Genomic DNA, 17,397 nt, shown 5'->3' with positions numbered 1-17,397 from the left:
AACGAAACATTCACGCTGCTCGTAGAACAGCGTAGCGAGGGGGAGCGCGTGACGTCAGGCGTCATGTGATCAACCTTTTCCCGTGCTCGCGTTGCCTGTATCCCGTCCCGACGTCAAAGAGGTCACGCGACTTCCTCCGTTCTCCCTGTACTCCGCCGCTGGCGACGGAGCACCGAGGACTGCTCTCGGCTGCACTCGGGACCCCAAAAGCGCGCCTCTTCTGCCAATAGAACATAACGGTATACTGCTCCTGTTCGACCACTGGCAGGCGCTGAAACTCGCGAGAGCACTTTTAGCGCAGCTAAAAGTGCTCCTGTTCGCCCAATGGAAACCGGTATACAAGACTAACCCCCCATACCCCGAACTAATGCGGTTGCATAGCATCAAAATGACCTTTCACACAGGAACAGAAGGCGTGGCATGCAAAGCAGCTAGCTGACGTTTTTAGTAGACCAAATGGAGTATGCTTGACAACAATGACAAGAAAACAGAATGTAGTTGCACACTTGACAGCTCTTTATTCCATAAGATGGACTTCACTTCAGTAGTCGCCATGGAGGCCATTACTGCGGTCACTGTTGTCATCATAGGAGATGTTGACGAAGACAGGGCGCTTTCGGCGCACAATGCTGCGGTAGACAGTCATGTAAGGATTGTGGGGATATGGCGCTGTCCTGGTGTGGGGGACGAATTCGTAGTCGTTCGTATCGAACCGCTTGACTTCGCGAGGCTTGCGAGCGGCGGCGTACTTCTTCACGTACGGCACGTACCATCCCGGGGCTTTGTAGCCTGGGTTCGGCTCATACGTGGGATCGTAGCGGATGGAGGCTGCGTAGCCACCGTATCTCGAGGCTTTTTTGTTCTTGCCTGTGGCGAAACAAGTGTGCGATGAAAAGAGATCGGCATGTAATAGGCACTGCTAATTGCTCGATGAGGAGTCTGATAGAAGCAGCTGTCAAAAGGAGGCCCAGACCTTCAGGCACATGTAATAGCGAACTAGATTTTCTTCATGCGTGTCCTAAGGCTGTGTCTAAGTATAGCCTTCTTTCAAATGGCATAACCTGAAGAGGTTCCTTTGGGGCTGTGCAATATAACTAGCTTTGGATCGCTAGATTTATTGAAGATGAGTGTGTCCTTATTTCTCATTCCTCTGATGGATGGGCCTACAAGCGCCTGTCGAGTACGCTGCGAGACATAACAAAACTTGAAAGAACATCCTTTGTGCTTGTTGTTTTTGAGAGCCGACTTACGTAGAAAGAAATTATTTACAGTAGTAATCACACGGAGGAATACCCAATCATGGCACTGAAGGACTGACTTTAAAATCTACGCAATAGGCGGATAAAAACAAAGACTACTGCACGAGTCGTTTCGTCGACAACTGGTGGCAAGCCCTTGCGAAACACTAGTCGGAAAGTCTTCATAGCGCTATTACAGTAGATGAAGCTGCTCCTCTCTAAATCTGAGTTCATTTCTTAATTTGCCTTGTTTTCTGTCCGAGAGGTTTAACCAACTGGCCGGATTTGTCACCTTGGACTTAAATATTTCTTTTTTTTTTTTTTTGCTAAGAACTGTTTGAATCGAGCTACTCTCGTGAAAACACATTAGGCAATCGGTGCTTTTCTTAAGATGAGAGCTTTTATTGGACGCCCATAGCGTTGGTCACTCTCTAGCGGAGGGTAAGCGGGTCAAACCCTGGATAAGATGGTGTACCAAAAGGGTACTTTAACGATCTTTGGGCGTTCCAAGTGATCAGCAAGACATATATCCATCATATTCCCAAGGTATCCTGCCATTACATTTAAAAGAAAAAAATATTTCGTGTAAAAAAAGGGACGGTTATGCCTTGAAAGTTTCGCATGTCAGTGGCATAAGACGAGTTTTGGACGGTTTCGCTGCCTGCCTTCTAAGTGACTAACCCAGTTGTCAGGTTGGAGTCAGGGAAGACAGCGAATCCTTTTCACTTATTGGTAATCTTTCGGATCGAATTCCTCTTCACAATAGAGGACGAAAAATATTTATGTCTTAGTTAATTGAATTCATTTTAACCCCACATGGAAGTTTGGTCGATAGCAAGTCGCACGAAAAATCAGCTTGCTTCGCTACTGACGACATACAGGTGTGAGGAACCTGTCCCATGACATTCAATTTTAGCCCTCTGCAATCTCACCGACAATCTTTTTTTTTTTTTATTGATTTTCAGCGCTAGCCAGGGCAATTGGTTTTCGTACTTTGTGAGAGTTACGCTGCAGCCACATGAAATGCGACTCTGACAGCCATGGTGCGAAAATATCTTCCCCCACAATATAACCTTCCAGGCCAAAGTCCTAAGGTTAAATGTAACTGAGCATGCTGTAGCTAGATGAGGTAACACCTCTTGAAGTTATTTTGCTGATTTTACGGTGTTGTAAAATATTGTATGCCACCAAGGATGTGTCCTAAGAGAGGGCTCCCCCGGTTAAAAATAATCCAGCAGCAAATGAACTATACGATTGTTCTATTGCTAGGATCGGTTATAGGGACAGTCAAACTCAAAACACCATCAATCTGTAAAGTGTGAAATTGATGTACGTTTTGCGAGTTTCGATTGAATTTATCAAATCTGATGATATAACATTTGTCTCGTGTACGCTGATGGCCAGCTGATGGCACTAGCTTTGAAGTGTGGCCAACAATCCCATGAAGCAATCTTCTCGACGTTCTAGCAGCTATAAAAAAGAAAGCGACTTTTCATCAATAGGCACATAAGGAGTCCCCATTATGATGCCGCAGTCTTTTTATATATCTGCCAGAAAGAAAAAAGCCGAATTGGCGAAAGCAATGAATTTTCACTAGCTACTTAAATTTCAGTTGATAAAACAAAAGATAAACAAATAAATGGTCTCTCTTCTGATAGAGTTTTCAGGTCCTCAGCTTACTGCTGTTCGCTATTATAACGCCGAGAAGCTTGCTTCATGGGGCACGGACTTCACTTTCCTTGAGGTCCGTGCAGTGTTTCCTTTGCGGTGGAATGTTTCTTTGTTAAATGTGCCGCACTAAGGAAGTCTCTTCGGGTTGTTCCCCGGAAGAAAGACATGTGGACAAACGTGCATAGCACTTGATAAAGTTTTCTGCTTTACTCGTTCACTCGTCCGTGCGAACAGCAGCGCGCCCTGGGATCGCCGGGCTCTTGCAGGGCCGGACTCAATACGAGGATGCCTCACCTGCGTAGCTGCTGCCGGCGGAGTACGCGGGAGGCATGTATGTGACGTACGTGTAGGTGACCGAGGAAGCCGGGTAGCTGCTGGCACTGGAAATGTACGAAGAATCGTCTTGGCGCTTGATCTGGTAGCGCGCGCCGCCATAACCGTGAGCAGGAAAATAAAGGAGACCGTACCCGGCGTAGGCGCTGTCGTCAGAGCTTGCGTAGCTTGGTGCGCTGTAGGCAGGTGCACTGTAGGCAGGTGCACTGTAGCTTGGTGGCGCATATGAGGGCGCACTGTAACTTGGGGGAGCGTATGATGGAGCGCTGTAACTGGGAGGAGCGTAGGACGGTGCGCTGTAGCTAGGCGGGGCGTATGTCGGGGCGCTGTAGCTGGGTGCGGAGTACGAAGGTGCACTATACGCCGGGGGAGCGTAGGAAGGAGCACTGTAGCTAGGTGGGGCGTAGGTGGGGGCGCTGTAGCTAGGGGCAGGTGCGCTGTAGCTAGGGGCAGGTGCGCTGTAGCTAGGGGCAGGAGCGCTGTAGCTAGGGGCAGGTGCGCTGTAGCTAGGGGCAGGAGCGCTGTAGCTAGGGGCAGGAGCGCTGTAGCTAGGGGCAGGTGCGCTGTAGCTAGGGGCAGGTGCGCTGTAGCTTGGAGCAGGAGCGCTGTAGCTAGGGGCAGGTGCGCTGTAGCTAGGAGCAGGAGCGCTGTAGCTAGGGGCAGGTGCGCTGTAGCTAGGAGCAGCGTAAGAGGGAGCACTGTAGCTTGGGGCCGGTGCGCTGTAGCTAGGAGCAGCATAAGAGGGAGCACTGTAGCTAGGTGCAGCATAAGAAGCAGCACTGTAACTTGGGGCCGGTGCGCTGTAGCTAGGAGCAGCATAAGAGGAAGCCATGTAGCTAGGGGCAGCATAAGAAGCAGCACTGTAACTTGGGGCCGGTGCGCTGTAGCTAGGAGCAGCATAAGAGGAAGCCATGTAGCTAGGGGCAGCATAAGAAGCAGCACTGTAACTTGGGGCCGGCGCGCTGTAGCTAGGAGCAGCATAAGAGGGAGCACTGTAGCTAGGTGCAGCATAAGAAGCAGCACTGTAACTTGGGGCCGGTGCGCTGTAGCTAGGAGCAGCATAAGAGGAAGCCATGTAGCTAGGGGCAGCATAAGAAGCAGCACTGTAACTTGGGGCCGGTGCGCTGTAGCTAGGAGCAGCATAAGAGGAAGCCATGTAGCTAGGGGCAGCATAAGAAGCAGCACTGTAACTTGGGGCCGGTGCGCTGTAGCTAGGAGCAGCATAAGAGGGAGCACTGTAGCTAGGGGCAGCATAAGAAGCAGCACTATAACTTGGGGCCGGTGCGCTGTAGCTAGGAGCAGCATAAGAGGAAGCCATGTAGCTAGGGGCAGCATAAGAAGCAGCACTGTAACTTGGGGCCGGTGCGCTGTAGCTAGGAGCAGCATAAGAGGGAGCACTGTAACTAGGGGCAGCATACGACGCAGCACTGTAACTTGGGGCCGGTGCGCTGTAGCTAGGAGCAGCATAAGAGGGAGCACTGTAGCTAGCGACAGCGTAAGAGGGAGCGCTATAACTAGGGGCCGGTGCGCTGTAGCTAGGGGCAGCATAAGAGGCAGCCTTATAGCTTGGGGCCGGTGCGCTGTAGCTTGGCGCAGAGTAAGAGGGAGCACTGTAGCTTGGGGCCGGTGCGCTGTAGCTAGGAGCAGCATAAGAGGGAGCGCTGTAGCTAGGGGCAGCATAAGAAGGAGCACTGTAACTTGGGGCCGGTGCGCTGTACGCCGGGGCAGAGTAAGAGGGAGCAGCGTAGGCCGGTGCGCTGTATGCGGGGGCAGCATAAGAGGGAGCACTGTAGCTTGGAGCCGGTGCGCTGTAACTAGGAGCGGCATAAGAGGGAGCGCTGTAGCTAGGTGCAGCATAAGAAGGAGCACTGTAACTTGGGGCCGGTGCGCTGTACGCCGGGGCAGAGTACGATGGAGCAGCGTAGGCCGGTGCGCTGTATGCGGGGGCAGCATAAGAGGGAGCACTGTAGCTTGGAGCCGGTGCGCTGTAACTAGGAGCAGCATAAGAGGGAGCGCTGTAGCTAGGAGCCGCATAAGAAGGAGCACTGTAACTTAGGGCTGGTGCGCTGTACGCCGGGGCAGAGTAAGATGGAGCAGCATAGGCCGGTGCGCTGTATGCGGGAGCAGCGTAAGATGGAGCAGCATAGCTAGGGGCAGAGTATGATGGTGCGCTATAGCTTGCAGCAGCATATGACGGAGCTGCATAACTCGGGGCAGCATAGCTAGGGGCGGCGTAGCTGGGTGCCGAGTAACTAGGAGCCGCATAGCTTGGCATAGCATAGTCTGAAATGAACAAACAGATCACATGACAAATAGTTTTAGTGCCTTTTCATCAAGCAGTCACTTGCATATTGTGCGTAACTCGTTGAAAAGGCACGCCATCAAATTGTTCACTTTGAGTCCAGTGTTATATTTATTTTAAAAGTCAGTAAAACAGGTGGCGCATGACCCATTTAGCCTGCAGCCAAGTAAACTAGAAGAAATAAAGTAGAATTATTTATATTTAATCAAATCAAACGCTTGTGTATATATGTTCTCACGAATATCTTTCATAGCGAGTAGAAATTCTTTTCGCTTAATCTTTATCGTGCTTTGCCTAGACGAAACGAAACATTCCAGTCTAATGTGTGGATAACGTGGAGATTTATAAGTTTTATGAACTGAGGGGCGCGTGATATAACAAAGCTGCTGCTGGATTTCTTAAAATACGCAAGCCTTTTCGAGAACTGATAGTCATGTGTTGATTTTTTCTTCACTATGCGTCAAAGGCAACGCGATTCCCGGAATGTACATTTCATAACGGAAAGCTAAACCTGCTCGCTGCTTAACACAGCCATCAGCCAATAAATTCCAAGCTCAGATTTCACTGATGGCCTCAATTAGAGATCAATTAGAGATCGTGACGCGCGCTTTTTTTTTTTTTTTTGCGATCTGCGATTCGGCGACACTGCGAATAAATCAAAGTTAATCAGTTAGAAATAACACTGGTGCAGTAGTAAGCAAACGGCTCCATTTGCGTTTTTAATACATTTAATTCATCTATATTATTAAAAAAGGCACAAATACTAAATGTGCCGAATGATCGATAGCTACATTAGGTACACTAGGAAGCGTAAAAAAAAAAATTAAGGGAAGCGAATTTCGGCGGGGCTGTTAAGCTCCCATTAACATAGCGCTCAGGAACAAGAACGCGAGGAGAAGACATGCAAGACAGGACGGACGCTGTTTATTCATTTTTTTTCTCCTCGCGAGGAAAAGCAATGACCCAAAAGGCTGCACCAAATGAACATTGTACGCTCTTTACAGAGTGCCAACGTTATTAGAGGTTTGCTTCCGTGTCTCCTATGGCGTTTTTAATGAATTATTTCAATGGATTATTTCAATGAGATGCATATGATGGTCCATGCTTACACCGGAATGACACCATCATTTCTTGACATCGGAATGACAGCCGTCAAAAGGTGCTCTCAACATTACCAATTAGTGGCGTAAACCTCCTCTCTTTCATGTCATAAATTCTATCGTACGTTTTGTCATTAAGCTATACAGCTCTCACGTGCGCTCATCGGATTTTTCATATTAGTTATCTTAACGCCATCAATTCCGAGAAAGCCTGCTTCGCGAGAGATTACCGTTCTTTAGTCCTCAGAACAACTCTTTAGACTGGACTCACCTTCTATTCGAAGTGGCTACTATAATCAGTCTCAGTCAATCCATGACCGCCGTCAAATATTATCTACATTCCTGTTAATACTTTCCTGTTTATCCCTCACTCATGCGATGTTTCTTGCTGACCTTTGAGGAATGAATAATTACGCAAATAATTACGGGGACGCCGAAGCTTCGTCTTAACAATAGACGCGAAGCGCATTTAATACCGTCTTTTCATTCCACGAATAGTATTTTTTTTTTTAGCTGCTTGTTCGGGAAAGAAAGCCGCAGTACCTGCATCAGCGCCTTTAACATTGCCCTTTCATTTATTCCGTGAATGCCTTCTTTCCTATTTGAGTTCGTTTTTAGGGAGGGGAAGGAGCAATATCTCACTTCTTCCCTTCACAGCCGGCACCTGCACTTGTCAGAGGTGCGTAGGTCGTCGGTTCGAATCCCCTTCGCAAATTAGCCTCCATCTTGACTAGAACATTGATGCTAAACGGGAAGCGAAATGCTATGACGTCACCCTGAACGCCGCGCGAAGTACAGTTGCGTCACAACGTTGATCTGCAGTCGCGTGCGTAGTTTCTCCGACACCGTTTTGCTCAATTTGGGTTATGGCGACGGCTTTTCGCCGAACCAGCTGTATGCGCTCCGCGTAATAGATGACTCCTGTGCCTTCACAAAAGTGAAAGCGAACAGGTGTAACTTTTAGTAAGCAATTAAATTAGGATGTAATATACTGTATTTCGTGCCTTTACCACTCATTGTAGTACCCGGCGGCCGGAGTAGCGGTCCGATTGTACATATACCGAAGCCAAAAAAAAAAAATGCATTCGTTGACCCGCAGGTGACAGTTTCACGGACAGATTCATGGAGGGGGCAAACAGGCATGCACGGAGGAGCCGCTGTTCCTGCTTCCACGGTCTCGGGATACAAGCAGACCGCAGTGCCTTAACTATGGACAAAACGCCAGACTTCATTTGAAAGCCGAATCGAAGCCTTATCGAGGCTTCGAACGAAACGAATTTCGTACCGAAGCGCCAACGCCTAGTCGAGCTGCGTCGCCAGCGCAGGCGAACTAAATGCCGATTCCAGTGGTCATTTCCGAATCATGGTTATGCGATCTTCGTATGCGGAACATTGACGGGAGTTGGGTATCGGCTGTGCCTGCTACGCGTGCGGTGCGACCCTCGGGCTACTCTGAGAGGCCTGACCTGAGGGGACAGGCTTACCGTACGAGGGTGCGGGGTAGTAGTACTTGATCGTCTTGACCAAATACGAGGAGGAGGTGTAGGCACTACCTCCGGCGTAGGATGAGCCGTAGTCGCTTCGGTCTTGTGCCTTGTGGCAATCCGACAGCCGCTGGTGGACATCGCGGGAGAGCTGGAAGCTGTAAGGCAGCAGGGTCGCGTTCGCGTCCAAGACCAACTGCGTCAGCTTGGTGACCGTTTCGGGCACCTCCTTGAAGAGCACGAAGAACTGGCCTCCTTCTGCAGAGGAAACAGTGCAACAAATGTTTATCGCGTGTGGTGGACCTCATCGAGGACGACAAAGAACCAACAAGACACATCTGCCAACACTGTGTGATGAACAGCCCTGTTCCTGTGGCAGCTGATGCATGCATACATACTGAGATAATTCTGGAAATGCAAGCACGTCATTGTGCGCTGAGAAGTGCGAATAATTGGTTAGTGAAATCGGCTTCACAAATCTATGATGTCGTACTTGGCTCTACCTGGATTTTGCGCCTGTCACACGCGTGATAAGCATCTCTTGTAGGACACTTGAATATAGAATACTTTTACTTTAAACATATTTTTCTCCAAAGTTCCTGATTGAACGAAATCTATTTTATCCTTAACCCAAAGTTTCTTGTATGAGCAGTTTGCCAACGCAGAGCGTGAATTATTATCAGCCTGTGTAAAGCAGGTCATTCCCTTGTCTCTTCCTGGGAAAGAGTTTAGTACACTCAGACCCACGTGCACTACCGACTTAGGCAAGAAAAAATTACACAGCTGCTGAAGTCACCTGGACGACGTAAACTATACTACGATGAGTATTGTGATGTGGAAAGACAATTAAAAAGCGTACACGAACAACAGGCAGCCTTTAAGATGCGAAAAAAAACGAAACGCAGCAGTATCTGCGGTCGTACCTTGGTGGGCTGAGAGGCAGGAACATCCTTTCTTGATGGACGCCGAGGGGTACTCGACGAACACGTAGTTGGGGCCTTTCAGGACGGACCTGATTTGCAGCCGACCGCACAGGTACCCGGGCTCTTCTGCGTGACGAAAAAAAAAAATCTGACACGGTGCCATTAATATTGGACTTAAGAGAGGTAGTGATGGAAACGCCCATATGTTACCAGTCTTTTCAGCACGTTGCTGGTTGTATTTGGGTAAACAGTTTTGACGCTATGCAACGCACCTAGAGGATAGTGATAGCCAAGGACACCTGTTCAAGTGATTGTGCGACATTTAAATGCCAAGTTTAGACATGCTGCGGTTACGCTTACCGATCATAAGCTGCTGATTCTGCTCTACGAAACAGAGGAATAAGTCTATATAAGGGTAGGTTTCAAACCTATTACGAATGCCAGTCACAAATGATCATCATTTTTTATGTGGACATTTTTTTATTATATATTCAAAAGGAAGGAAAAGGTGTTTACCAACCCCGGTATCTGCTATCTGATATCTGAAGCACCGAAAAATCGATATCGAAAAATCCGATATCGAAAAATCGAAAATAATGAATTTTGTACTATCACGTTCTTCCAAAATGTTTCAAAAGTATTTTCAGCAAAAGGACAAGTTCTACACCGCGATGAGCTAAATAATCACTGTCTTCTTGGTGCAGGGAGGTAAGGCAGTGCTCACCGAGTACTAAAATTCAGTTGTACTGAGTACGCACGCGTCCAAAACATCTTACAAGTGGTTTTGTCTAGATGTGAATTGTGCATGTGTGTGTGCCGCATTTCACTTACGCTTGCCGAAGGTCACCTGCTGCTGGACACGAGCGACTGTAAAGAGAAAAGGAGAACACAAAGAAAAACATTATGTTAGGGTCGCAATTATCTTCGATGTACCACTCAGAAATGACAACGCATTTAGATCCAAAGAAGACCTCTCTCTCTCTCTCTCTCTCTCTCTCTCTCTCTCTCTCTCTCTCTCTCTCTCTCTCTCTCTCTCTCTCTCTCTCTCTCTCTCTCTCTCTCTCTCTCTCTCTCTCTCTCTTTCTCTCTCTCTCTCTCTCTCTCTCTTAAGGGTGGGGGGAAGGGGTTCGAGAACCATGTTGTTCTTCGCAAAAAAAAAAAAAGATATCCTATGCCAACTTTAGCCTAATTAAGATGACTTCGTCTAACACAACATTGTTTTCTGACAAATTTAAGTTTTCCAAGTTAATATCGTGTTTTGAAATCGAGTATGCATTCTACCTCACAACGAATTAAACGAGGAAACGCACTTTCAAACTCCATCTCTTATTATGAACTGGGAAGCTTGCGGTCGCATGGAAGGAGTTAATATTTCGCGGTTCCGAGACTAAATTCTCAACGTCTAATATGGCATCGTTATTTCGCCCTCTGCGACTAGTACACACGCGCGTAGGCCAATTACCAGAGGCTTCGAATTCATTATTTTTATCTTCCTGTTTACCATTCTGTTACCCATCACATGGAGAGAAAGAAAAATTAGTCTGAGGTACCAAGCGCCTTGCTTTTGTGAGCTGTAATTATTCCCTTTCATGAGATCTATACCCAGTTAATTTACCCTCCGCAAAACTGTCATCGCTCGGAGTACGGAAGAAAAAATAGCTGCCTGAGAGGCACCACGTTTAAGATCTCTTTATATACTGCTTCGAGTACTACAACTACTAATACTACCACAAATATTACTGCTGCTACCACTACCATACTGGCACTACAGTATTCCCATTACCGTCTTGAGCCATGTTGAAGTTGTTTGTTTTATATTTTCTGTGTAAGCATACGCCATCTTTGCTGGCGCTATTTCCAGCTTTCCCTCTTTTTCTTTTTTCTTTTTGTTTTGCCTGGACTGCATTACACGCTTATATTTCACTTTCCCGGGTTTCGGCTGATTCTTCTTCATCCAGCCGCAAACGGAGTTTCATCTGCATAACAATAAGGCTCTCCTGGAAAACAATTCAGGCCTAGACTCACCTCGATAACGATAAACAGAGCCCTAGTCACTATGTGTAGTAGTATACGCGAGCGCATAAGGTAGATACTGAAGGCAAAGACGTCCAGACATGTGGAAGAATGAAGAAGCGCGCTATCTACAAGACAGAGCTCGAACCCTGTTACTAAAGTTTGAGCCCTGCCTCGCAGGACAACTGCGAGGGTCCTCGATACGTGACAATACACTGGTAAGATAAAAAGCCGCGTGTACGTTTGATGAGTGGGGAGCAGAATATGAAAATAAACAAGTACTCATCGCAGAAAAAAATTACGAGGGACTTCAGCGGCTAAACTAGTGAAAGGCGAAAGCCTGAGTGCCGCACTCTGCTACGCAACTGGCAGTAATTATTAATTAATTATTTGTTTACAAGTTAATTTTCTAATTATTTATGCATTAAGTAGGTGCCATTAATTACATAATTCATCAAATAATAATTCAATAATTGGTAAATATTGAATTGCCTGATTAGTCATAAACTAGTAATTATTTATCTATAATTATTTATTTAATTCGTAATTCATTATTGATTGTCATGTGGCCATATAATAAAGCACGCATTCGCGCATACTGTGGTGGTGCTCTGTGATTGGTCGAGACCTAAATGACGTCATCCCGCCTCGGCCAATCAGAGCCGCCGCAAAAGCGGGACACATTTTGTCCACGACAGCATGAGCCATTAAAGGCTTTCGCCCTATAATACTCGAGTATAAGCATGGTCTTCTATGGGAGCTTCTCCGGGAAAATCGAGGAGAGAATGAGTGAAGGGGGCTTTGTTAACAACGTTCTGTGTGTATAGATCCCGGACTAGCACAGAACAGCTTGAGACTCTGGCGCAATTTATTATCATCACAAGGGCTTTTTAGCGTTGACTCACACGAGAGACGGTTGATATCGTCGCAGCGAGAAAAGACTTACCGTAGCGGTAATCGCAGATGTCAGGCACATGGTGCACCGACTCCGGGCAGATGGGACAGGTTTTCGGAACGACAGTGCATCCCACATCGAAGCCGCTTCGGCTGCATTGAAATTGCACAGCGGTTTTTTTACTCACGTGTGACGCCAGCATAGGCTTAACCGATCGCTGTCTAACGGTTTACGGCTTAGATTCCGTGAGAGCGCCAGGCCTGGCAAGGATTAATTGACGCCACTGATATTCAACTCGCACACATTTTGGTGAAGGTGTAAAGTGATACGGTAAGAAATGTTGGTCTTCGTGTAGATATTTGGTGGCCAGCGAATGAAGGTTGAAGGTGTAATAGAACAAAAGTATGAGGTGTAAAACAACAATTATCTAAAGAATGCATGGGAGACATCTAAATTTTCATCCATGCTTGGAGAATTCACGCCGCTAAGAGTTGAGAGGGCAGAGCGGTGGTTATACGCTTTGAAGCACGGTGTTCCCTTACTGCCGACGTCCCCTCAATGACTCCAGCGATGAAGCGAGTGGCAGCCAACATTTTTGTGAGAGATTCAATGAATTCGAAAATCCGGTTGAAATGAAATGCTGGTAAAGTGGTCAGGAGAAACTGCCGGCTAGTCTGGCCGAGTCCTTTAAGCTGACTCAGCCTACAGCCAGGTGTGTACTGTACGTGAGCTCATTTTACCTTATGTTGACGAAATATGCTTATAGTGGCTTCATCGCAGTTATGTTCCTACGCTTCTCTTCATTATAAATCATGCAAAAAACTGTATTCAACGTGCGTTTTCTCTAATTCCCGCGTTGTCGCTGCGCTGTCCAAATTAGCAGTCTTCTGAGAGGAGCTCCCCCTAACTGGCTCAGTTCGGTACCTCATTTCGTGTATTTCTCCAATGTAATATGAAGCTCCATTCAATAAACAAAACTCAAATAATCATTCCATTTTACGTCCGCTGCAGTATATAAGAAGACTCTCTCACTCGCCTCCAAATGATCACATCCTCTTTAGCTGTTACAAAATCTTTGACGGCAAACTTCCGAGCTTAATCTCCATTTTCCCATTTATTGCAATTTATATTTTCCCATTTTCCCATTTACTTATTATGTCCCAATTATTACCCATTTTCTTTCGCCCTTGACTGCGGCTACTATCTTTCAGAATCGAATCTATTACACTAAACCAACATTGGTTATCCGTTCTCAGGATTGTATTTCTTTGGCCGCGTCCCTTTCCTCCTGACTTCCTCAATAATATCATTAACTGATTCTTCTGTCTTTGCTCTACTGAGACACGAGTAGGTAATGGTTCAGTAGGTGTCCTTGTATCATTGTCAATTTTCATATCATCTGTCTCTCTTTCTCAGCACCTTCCGCTTTATTTCCCGCTTTCTGCTCGTTACCTTCTTTGCTGTAAGGCAGTTACCATTAACCCCTTACCAGTGATCTCATTTGACGTTACACCTTGTTATAGGATTTTACCGCGTGAATAGGCAGAAAACGGTCACGTAAGCACGAGTTATCGACGCGCTTGGAAGCAATACAACGATAGCTTTGATCAAGAAGACGGCAACAGATTTACCACTCGTCTCCATTGTAAGTCATGAAAGTGAGAAATAATAGGAGATCTTGACGCCGCTCTGCCACCGAGGAACACCTCTCTGCCAGTACCAGACAGGAGCTTAAAGGTGCCGGAATGAATTCAGCGCGTGGTGTGTGAGCACTGACTTCAAGGACAATTATTTTAAGGCGAGAAAGCCTTTCCAGGCTAATGGGCGTGCGCAGAAAGTGTGTCCGCATGTCCACCCCTGCTAGCGCTTGAACAACTTTAGATAGGGGAAAAAAAATGACTGTGTGAAGGAAAACATGAACCTAGATGCCAAGTTTGGTGACTGTAGAGTAATGAATTAATTATAGCCACAAATGTAAAATTGGCGTAGAAATAGCGCCGGACGTCGATATAATGAGGGGATGTAGAAAAAGCTAGGACGTCGAAACAGTACAAAAAAGGTGTCGAATTAGATTAAGAACGTCAAATTAAGAGTAATTAATACGTACAATCACCGAAGGACCTATACTATGGGCCAAAAAACGAAGAAACTTCGATGATTATGCCACATGCGGCTGAAAGACAGCCGAGGCTGTGTGAGATCTCACAAAATGAGTAAAAAACGTCGGATTTGGGTCAAAATACATAAAAACGTGTAATTAAGCGTAACGCAAATAATAAAAACAAGCAGAAATGACGCAAATGAGGTCGAACGCTGCAAATGAGCACGGATAGTAAGGGCTTTCGCCTTACCGTACTTGAGAGGTACCTAAGTGCCTCAAACGAATTTTTCGGTTTTTCTGTGCATAGGTGTGTGGTCGTTATCCAGGGAATAACATAGTGCTCATTTATCTGAGCAAACCACCGCACAGGCTCTTAGTGATGTTCTCAAAAGCCTGACCACCAAGCTTTCAATCTTACACATCCTACGCAGCGCACCTGAAGTGGGCATGACTGTTACGCAGGGTTTCAAGAGGGGGTAGAAGGACTATTTAATGGGCTGCCTCCAGGACTGGGAGTTTATTGTTTTATGGAATCAATAGTCTACATACAAGTGAAAATGTCGAAACGCTCTTTCGCGGGTCCATCTACTGCCCAATGATGTGACCAATGCACTATTCCGTTGGTATCATGCTAGGCTCCCTTCATACTCTATGGCGGAGTGCAGACCTTCACACGTCGGAAGTGAATAGACTGCTGGTGGAAAATGACCGGAAAGGCGATGTAACCTTGCCAAAAGGGCGTTCCTAATCTTAATTTTCATACAAAGGCTCTCAATCTTCTACCCTGGTGAAAAAAAAATCTCACGCTAGGAGAGAAAACTTATGAACACAATTTCAAAATGCTTACTTGAAAAGCACATAGGAAAGTTTTTTTTAAGATCCACGCATAAGCAAAACTTTACTATCAGACCTTCTCCTTTTTTTCCCTGGTCACTGATCTTAAGTACGACAGCGTCGCAGCGCCCTTATTGTAGGCAAATGTTTCAGGCCTGTCAATGTGCGACCTGTTTCGTGATTTTAAATGCCTAAATTTAAACGTTAAGGTCTGTGTTTGAGGCGACAGGAACATAACTCGACATATTGATGCCTAGTCCGCGCTTTGTGAACGAGGAAACGATGGACTTGTTTTTTGTTATAACGATATTTGACAGACATGTTCATTGTTTAATGTCATTAGGCCAGAAATCCAGCGTGCACACGAGAACTCTCCCATAATATCCGAAATTTCATCCCTGCGTCGATCGTGTCGATCCTGAAAAAGCACTGCCATTGACAGGGCAGCTGACTTTCGGTTTCTTGTTTTCGCAGCTCTAAAGCTCCTTTACCCCTGACATTGAAAAGCGATTTATAGGAGCAAAAAGAGGACGGAAAGTTTGATTAGAAAGCCACCTGTACACCCAGAATAAAATCGAGAACATCACATAGGGGATTCCTTTGCTTTGCAGACAAATTCGTATCCGCACAACTTAGCCTGGTAGTCAAGCGTTAACTCACCTACAGACGAATCCCGTCGCCAAATACAAAGCTTTTTCCTTCGAATCTCCATGCAAAGTCAAAATTAAATTTATTCAGTGGACATCTTAAACTGTGCGTAAATCATCGAATGTGTTACTATCGTATGCTTGTGCGTTGTTCCCGTCAATACCTTTACCTTTCAAACATTAGAATCTTTCTGCCAGTCCAGGGATGACATAGCTAGGATAAGCTTGTTTTCAGCAGAAAATAAACTACCCACGAAGTAATAAGGGAGTAATTACTACAGAAACTTCGTAGTTAAAGAAAAATTCGTCCTGATACCTTATTACAAATTTACTCCATCTTGGGGGATCCCATCTTACCAATGCCCACGAAGTGTTCGTTCCTCAGGCAGTATATCCACAGCTGATCGTGTCCGACCTTCCAGCGAGGCCTAAGCCTTTTCGGCAGACATTTGAACGAGTCCCCCGAAGCCATACGCCCATTCCACCTCTGACCGAGCCAGGGGCCATCGCAGCTGTGTTTCTAAGCCTTACTACTCACATGTTGGCGGCTCCTTCGCCGAACCCGGCCAGCAGCGCGGGCAGCAGGAGGAACCCGAGGATGATCGTGGGGGAACGCATGTTTTCCGCTGCTGTGAGCCGTTGGACGGCTGCTGGCGCTTTTAGAGGCCTCAACGCAGTGCTGACCGCGGGTGCAAAAACGGCCGCACCGGCGTAATGGGACACCGGTCCTGGCCACCCGGTTGCCTTGATAGCGTCGCCCACGTTGTAAGCCGCTCACCGCAGCCACGCTGCGAGAAGAAATGGAAAGCGGCACGTGTTTGCTGCTCAAGGAACGATGAACCCGGGCTCGGGATGGAGGCCGCCGACCGGATGTCCTGATGGTCCAGAAACCTTCACGTACAAGAACTAAAGGAATCGAAAGGTCCTTCTTTCGAATGTTCACTGATCACTCGAAAGAAGGTCTTCATTTGGCAATCTCGAAACACGAGCACTAGGCACTATCTAACGTTGTCAAGGCATAAATCGCAAGAATGAAAACATGCAAAAATCGACGAATTGAGCACTAAAATCAGTGCATTTGAAAACGCGTGAAAACACTTGTATAGCACTAGCAATTTCGTACCTTTTACAAAAACTCTCTTAAGGGAAAACCTCATTAACAAGAATCACAGTGAGCCAACTACTTCTTCTGCCGTACTCTCGATATGCCGTTTTCAATGCTGGATGAAGCTCAATGCTGACTCATCTTTTATTTCATTCTACAAGCGGATATCAAATAGGCTCCACATGACTTTTGATCGAAGAAAATCCCATTCAGCATGTTTGTGGAAATTTGGCCAGCTTGTTTGAAACTCTCTCATTCGTCTAAGTGAGACTATTGTCGTAGCAGAAATTAACTTTATCTATGCACCAACGCCTGGGGAATATTTTAAAGAGGAATTCTCCAAGAAAGTGATAGACTCTGAGATCGTTATGAAAACCAAAAACGCAGAAATGGCCATTTACATGTATGTTCTCTGACACAGTGTCATTTCATTTGAAGTTAATGATATTCCCCACAGTTTGGGCTGCTTTTTTAATGATGGCTTGTTGATCGAAAGACGAAGAACGTGGTTTTTGCAGCTTAAAAAGAACAGGTACTTTACTGTTTGACTGATACGTGGCATGACTTCTTTACGTACATGTTCAATATTTTATCATACTGCAGACAAAAAGTCCTGTCATATCCACATTGCGTATCAAAATCGAATCTCTCAAGCGCGCAAGGCTATTTTCACTTGTTGTAGAAAGCCCTACGAAGTATTAATAAATCTCCCCTAATACTAAGCACAAAGCAAAAGGAAATTCGTCACTTG

At 46.2% G+C, this 17,397-nt stretch overlaps 1 protein-coding gene across 1 annotated transcript; it reads right to left on the bottom strand.

Annotated features, from left to right (window-relative positions):
* Positions 1-505: 505 nt before the first annotated feature.
* Positions 506-16,183, bottom strand: LOC146199617 (uncharacterized). The gene is made up of 8 exons (XM_084592790.1): positions 16,080-16,183; positions 12,011-12,111; positions 9,883-9,918; positions 9,052-9,177; positions 8,198-8,386; positions 3,377-5,525; positions 3,204-3,289; positions 506-867 (listed from the first exon to the last, which is right to left on the bottom strand). The coding sequence occupies exons 1-8, from the start codon at positions 16,157-16,159 to the stop codon at positions 542-544; spliced, it is 3,093 nt and encodes a 1,030-aa protein (XP_084448916.1). The 5' UTR covers positions 16,160-16,183; the 3' UTR covers positions 506-541.
* Positions 16,184-17,397: the final 1,214 nt, after the last annotated feature.

This window comes from Amblyomma maculatum, chromosome 2 (assembly GCF_055883805.1).
Source record: "Amblyomma maculatum isolate TAMU_Amacu chromosome 2, ASM5588380v1, whole genome shotgun sequence".
Classification (NCBI taxonomy): Eukaryota; Metazoa; Arthropoda; class Arachnida; order Ixodida; family Ixodidae; genus Amblyomma; species Amblyomma maculatum.
The sequence above is the reverse complement of the archived record's forward strand: the minus strand, read 5'-3'. Positions and strand labels throughout refer to the sequence as shown.